The sequence below is a fragment of the Oryzias melastigma genome, linkage group LG2 (genome assembly GCF_002922805.2).
Source record: "Oryzias melastigma strain HK-1 linkage group LG2, ASM292280v2, whole genome shotgun sequence".
In the NCBI taxonomy this organism is placed as follows: domain Eukaryota; kingdom Metazoa; phylum Chordata; class Actinopteri; order Beloniformes; family Adrianichthyidae; genus Oryzias; species Oryzias melastigma.
Window position 1 is genome coordinate 10,974,919 of NC_050513.1, and position 6,517 is coordinate 10,981,435.

The 6,517-nt window shown below is 33.2% G+C and overlaps 2 protein-coding genes across 2 annotated transcripts in view; one reads left to right on the forward strand and one right to left on the reverse strand.

The window, feature by feature from the left end:
* Window positions 1-688, reverse strand: part of LOC112159950 (protein jagunal homolog 1-B) — a gene marked incomplete in the record, with an annotated part of 3,009 nt that extends 2,321 nt beyond the window's left edge. Inside the window, 1 exon segment of the mRNA XM_024294218.2 lies at window positions 548-688.
* A 1,570-nt stretch (window positions 689-2,258) lies between these two features.
* The window catches only part of LOC112160197 (epithelial cell-transforming sequence 2 oncogene-like), a 16,046-nt gene continuing 11,787 nt past the window's right edge, over window positions 2,259-6,517 (forward strand). Inside the window, exons 1-4 of the mRNA XM_024294605.2 lie at window positions 2,259-2,990; window positions 4,929-5,041; window positions 5,126-5,288; window positions 5,364-5,619. Coding sequence (XP_024150373.1) covers window positions 2,895-2,990; window positions 4,929-5,041; window positions 5,126-5,288; window positions 5,364-5,619 — 628 coding nt within the window. The 5' untranslated portion in view covers window positions 2,259-2,894. The remainder of the gene's footprint in view (window positions 2,991-4,928; window positions 5,042-5,125; window positions 5,289-5,363; window positions 5,620-6,517) is intronic.

Consider the following 6,517-nt stretch of genomic DNA (forward strand, 5'->3'; position numbering starts at 1 on the left):
TATTGACGTTTATTTTGACAAATTCACGTTCTGTACTCTTTCCTGTTTGTCATCTAAAAGTATTAAATAAAGTTTTTTTGTTTTTTTTAATTAATACATATGGGTTGTGTACACAGGTTTCAACACCTATTACACAACAAAGACGTTAAGTTAAAAAGCTGACTCAAGAGTATGACATTAAAATATATGATAATAAAACTTAAAAACGTTTATTTTCAACTATAAAGTATGAATAAGCTCGTGAAGCCGTTTCATTCACCTCCAAATGCTAACGAGGTTGTTAACTGAGTGATATTAAGTCCCAAATATATACATATATATTAAAACTTTTTGGCCATACCAAAAATGATTTAAACTAAAACGACACGAAACTAAACTTTTCATCTGAACTTTAAGACGATACATTCGGTAGCTTAGAGTTGTGCTATATTAGCATTTCATATGCTAACTGCTACCCGCTGCAGGTCATACTGCGGGGGTTTAATAAAGGTTCATATAGAATCAAAACCTGAACGTTATATGTTCAATGATCAATTGGGATACGTACCTTTTATTTCTTTAAAAGAATAAACAGCATTTAACTATATAAATGTAAGCTAACAGCAGCTACAACAGAGCTACTTGATAGAGGGAGGGATCAAAATGGGAAGAATGACGTTGCAAAATTTGATTGGTTATTTCTCAAACTTATACATCAAATCTATTGACCGTTTTAAGAGCCACTGTTTGCAAGAAATTTTATATTTGTTTATTGTATATGCAAATAAATATTAGTATAATTGTAAAAGGTCATATAATTTCTAATAAAGGTGGAAAAAAAGAGCTTCTATTGGTTTAGTCTGACCACCCCTACAGATGACTATGGATCCCTCCATTTCCGGTTTGTTTTCTCGGCGTTTCCGTTAAGCTCGACTTCTGACAAATCCAATGACTTTGAACTCAGATTTGAATTATTAATAGTTATTGGGGAATAATGACATGATTATAAATTAATAAACACACGAATAGCTTTATTAGAAAATGTTTATTCAAAAAGTCATTGATAGACCAAAATAAATCAAATAAATTGGCACATAAATGTATACTTTATTTTTTTGACTGTATGTCAATTTATTTTTCTTTATTTAAATGAGTAACGAATATTTTTTATTTGTATTTAAACCCCACCACTCCAAAAATTTTACATAATTTTAATCTATTATTGATACTATGATTCTGTTTTATACATTTTCAATGTTATATTTTTCATTTAGGTATAACTTAGTTTTCAAATACTATTTTTGTATAAAAATTTTCTACCTAAATTGCAGTTTTCATTGTTTCCTTTTTTTGCGTGAAGGACTGCTTAATCTTATCTGATAAATGTGGAAAATTATGTTAAGATCAGTCTGTGTCATGTAATTATTTTTATTTTTCAAGTGATTTTTTTCACGAATTACAACTGGTTTTCCATTTTTAATCTAAATTGTGAAAACAAATTTTCCTAATTTGATACAACAATGTTACAAAGCATAAACTAGAAGCATTTTTTCCCCTTCTGTTGTCTTTAATGTACAAAAAGATGCATATTTTCAATAAAGATATCACTCACAGATCTGCATACCTTGAAAATTTCAGCAAAGGAATATAAAATTGTCATGGCAATAAAAAACAGCAACAATAGCTTCAAAAAAAGACAATTAAAATTATTTAAACCGACTTAGGCGTAAAAAACATATAAATGAACAAATCTTGAAAGGCTAAATGAAACAAAATTGTTTGAGATTCTTTTTTTGTTTCTTGCCCCAAATCTTTCAAATTTATTTAAAAATATTACAAAATCCATGTGTTATTCTTTCTTGTTTCCTATTTCACAGTAAACAACTAGCTAAGAGACCAGTCTGTGTTAATTTAGTTCAAAATAAAGTTTCAATTTTGTCATTAATTGAAAAAAAAGTGTCACTGTCAGAATGTTTTTGTCTTTTGATTTTTCTGCAAAATTATTACAAACAAAAGGAATAACATTCAAGTCTCTTATTTAATCTACTTATTAAATAATTCAGTGATTGATTGAGTGATCATTTATTATTGATTCTGAGGGATTAAAGATACGAGAATGTCTATGGTCTTTTTCATCAGTAAGTCACAAACTACATTTGGTCAAATTGTAATTCCTTCACTTTTTTTTAAAACAAAAGTAATAATTAATTTAATGTTTTTCAGTTAGATTTAATTTGGAAGTTTGGACTCTTTGCTTAATGATTGATATAAGGGTAGCATTAAATATGAGAATGTTGATGTTTTTTAATAAATCAACCTTAAACTTTCCAATTTGGTTAATTTTTAACACCACATGTCTTCTGATTTAAATGCAAAATATACAATTTCACAAAGTTTCCAGATTAAATAAATGTTCGATCCTGCTCATTTTGTAGATTTGCCAACATAAAAAGAATTTGACTGTCATCTTTATAGGTGTTTTATTTAAGAGAAACAGTGAGAAATAGAAAACCAAAACTGAAATCAAGACATGTATATACATTTATTTTCATGTATAAATTAATTGTAAAAGTCCAGAAGTTTGCTTCCCTTCTTGTGTAATCAGTGCGCGCGCGCGCCCTCACGCGGGGTCACCGTGACGTGAACCTTACAGAACCTCATGCATAAAGTTGTGGCCAAATGGGCTGAAGTTTCCATCTTGGTGCCTCCGCTGCTGCTCTGACCCCTCCAGGATGCTCATGTGGAGGAATGCGCTTTGTTGTCGCGTCTCTAGGGTTACCGAGCCGAGCAGCAGCAGCTCCTCCGTCCGGTGATAACGACACCCTCCAGGAGCTAACTTACTCCACCACAAAATCCTAACTTTTTTCTAAGACGTTCTAAAAAATAAACTTGGAAGTTTAACATCAATTTAAAAAATGAGTTTGACAAACTCCCGCTGGGAATCGAACTCGCGGTCAGACACCCGCTTCAGCACTTGGACTCCTCTCTGTGACAAACAGGGCAACCTTCAGGTGAGAAAGACGTAAACTCACAGCTGGATTTAAGTTAGCATGCTAGCATGACGCAGCAGGATTTAAGCTAGCCAATTAGGATAATTAGAAACAGGTGAGCCTCTTTCGTGTCTGAACTAACTTTAATTTATTTAGCTAGATAGAAAAATTCCAAGAAACCTCTATTTTAAGTGAATAATAATTAGTATTTAAAACAAATACAATACTAAATGTATTATTATTATTAGAAGTTGTAGTAATATTTTATTTTTTATTTTAGTGGTAAATGAATAAAAAACATATTTAAACCAATGTTATGTTAAAGATTAATTAGAACATTATATGGATGTTAAACCCTAAACAGGAAAAAATAGTACAAATAAAGTTTAGTCCCCAAACCAAAAAGAGGTTTATATTAATATTTTCATATTGTGATCAACACAAGAGGCCTTCCTTCAGTTCTTAACTGTTTGCTCGCTTAAAAGACACTGACACATAAAAAAAAATGCACGTCTGGTGACATGACTTAAAGAGTACCCAAATTTTCATTTTAATTTTGGCAACAAATTAGCAATTTGTGCCACAAATTCATATTTTGTGGGCACCAATAAGCATTTTGTTTGGAGGAATTAGTATTTTGTGTACAAAAAATAGCTTTTTTGTGCATACAAATTGGTATTTTGTGGGCATACATTATTATGATGTGAACACAGATGAGCATTTAGTATATTATCCACAAAGTGAGTATTTTGTGGGCCCAAATTCGAAATGAAGATTCCAAAAAACTAATTTGTCTACAAAAAATAGCAATTTGAGTACACAAAAGGCTAATTTCTGGTCAGAAAAAACGAATCTGTGTGCACAGAATACTAAAATTGTTGCCCCGAAATGCTCATTTGTGCACTCATAATACTAAATTGTGCTCACAAAATTCTAATCTGGGTGCACAACATACTGATGTGTGCCAAAAAAAGTAATTTCTGCATGCAAAATACTAATTGTTGTGTACAAAATGCTAATAAGTACCTACAAAATGTGAATGAAATCCAAATTTGTGCCTACAATATCCAAAAAAGCTAATAGTGTCCACAAAATAGTCATAAAATACTAGTTTGTGCCCCAAATATGCAAAAAAAAAGCTAATTTGTGCCCACAAAATGTGAATAAAATGCTAATTTGTGCCTAGAAAATGCCTGCAAATTGCTGATAAAATGCTATTCCGTGCCTACAGAATGCTAATAAAATGCTAACTTGGGCCTATAAAATGCTAATAAAATCCTAATTGGGGCCTAGAAAATGCCCCCCCCCCAAAAATGTTAATTTATTCCCAAAATCTCCTAGTAAAATTAAAATTTGTGCTCACAGAGTGCTAATAAAATGCTGGCTTGTACCTTGATAATGCTTATAAAATGCTAAAATTTGCTCACAAAATGCTAATAAAAGGCTAATTTGTGTCAAGTAAAATGCTAGTTTGTGCCTAAAAATACCACAAAATTCTAATTTGTGCCCAAAAAATGCTAGTAAAATGCTAATTTGAACTAACAAAAAGATAAAATGTTCACACACATTATTAAATCGAGGCCACAGACTACACAAATTGCAATTTTTTGCCCACAAATTGCTAATAAATGTTATTTTGTGCCCCAAAATTGCAAATAAAATGCTTAGTTATGAACACAAAATATTAAATTGTGCCCACAAAATACACATTTGTGGCACAACTTACTGCACTGTTGCCACAAAATGCTAATTTGTGTGCACAAAATACTGATTCCTTCTTACAAATGATTAATTTTAGTGAACAGGTTTTAAAAATGTCCTGCCAGGGCTCCGTAGGACAGGACAAGTAAAAAAAAAAAAAATCAAAAAAGCAGGTTTTCTTGTGTTTTTAATATTGTTACCCACAACCTTCCATCCACAGTTAATTTGACATGTGGGTGTCCATTTAAATGTGTGCAGCTGTTTGAGGAGCGAGTGAGTCTTGTGACACGCTGGTTTGACCTGTGGACTCGTGCACAAAGGGAGCACCTGCTGCGGTCTCTGCTCGCTCGCTGCAGCAAGTCTCAGCTCAGGTGATGCTGCTTCTGCTGCTCTGTTTCTGCTACACGACTCAGCTTGAAGTCCTTCTGACTAACTGAGGATGCAAATCTGTGCAGCTCCTGCAGGGATTTGTTGATGGAGATGGTTCCGGCGTCCCGACTGGACTTCACAGCGGTTCTGCCTCGGTTTTTGTCCTTGTATATTATGTCCTTTCTGTCCCCTCTGGACCTCTGCAGAGCGGCTCAGGTCAGCTGGTACTGGAGAACCCTGACAGAACAAGTGAGTGAGCCCAAGAATGTTTTAACACCTTTTTTTTCTCCTTAAAATGCTCTCCTCCATCTTTTCTCCCTCCAGGACTGTCTGTGGGTGGACCGCTGTGTCAGAAGAGGCTGGTTCCTCCCCTACACGCCTGCAGAAAAAGAGTTTGGAGCTTGGAAGAGCCACTACATCTCCTGCGTGTCCACCCTGGACCTGCTCATCTCACGGGAAACGCAGGAAATCCGGAACACCCTCATTCAGCAAAACGCCAGCGTGACAGAGGAAGAAGAGGATCAGAGGAGGGAGAGGAAGACCAGGCTGCAAACCAGACGCAGAATTCAGGAGGAGAAAAGTGAGTTAATAAATATGTGAAAAGTACTCTAGTACACATCATGTTCTTTAAAATTAAAACTAAATAAAAGCAAAAAAAAGGCAATCAAGCTGTTAAACAATGAAAAGTCAACAAAATGCGAATCTGTGCACACAAATGACTAAGTTTTGGCAACAAAAGTCAAATCTGTGTGCACAATATACTAACGTGCGCACACACAATACACATTTTTACCTATAAAATACTAACTTGAAGGCAAAAAATGATAATTTTTGCCCACAAAATGCTAATATATGTCTACAAAATGCTATTAAAATGCTATCTTGGGCTCACAAAATGGTAATTTGTGCTTACAGATGACCAATTTGTACCTACAAAATGCTAATAAAATGCTAACTTGTGCCCACAAAATACTAATAAATGATCATTTTTGCTTACAAATTGCTAATTTGTGCCTAAAAATGCTAATAAAATGGAAATTTGTGCCTTACAACAATCTATTTCATACTCACGAAATGCTAATAAATTTGTCGTTTGTGCCCAAAAAATACTAATAAAATGATAACTTGTGCTCACAATATGCTAATTAAATGCTTATTTGTGCTCACAAAATGCTATTTTGTTCTTAAAAATGCTAATAAAATGCTAACTTATGCCCACAGAATGCTGAATAAAGGCTAATTTGTGCTCATAAAATGCTATTTCGTACTTAGAAAATGCTAATAAAATGCTAACTTTTGCCCGCAAAACGCTAATGTGCTCTTGCAAATTACAGTTTTTTTACCTACAGAATCCTAAAAAAATGTATTTTGTACTTACAAAATACTAATAAAAATGCTAAATGCTAATAAAATGCTAAATTGTGCCTAGAAAATGCAAATTAAATGGTAATTTGTGCTCACAAGTCTATTTTGTTCTT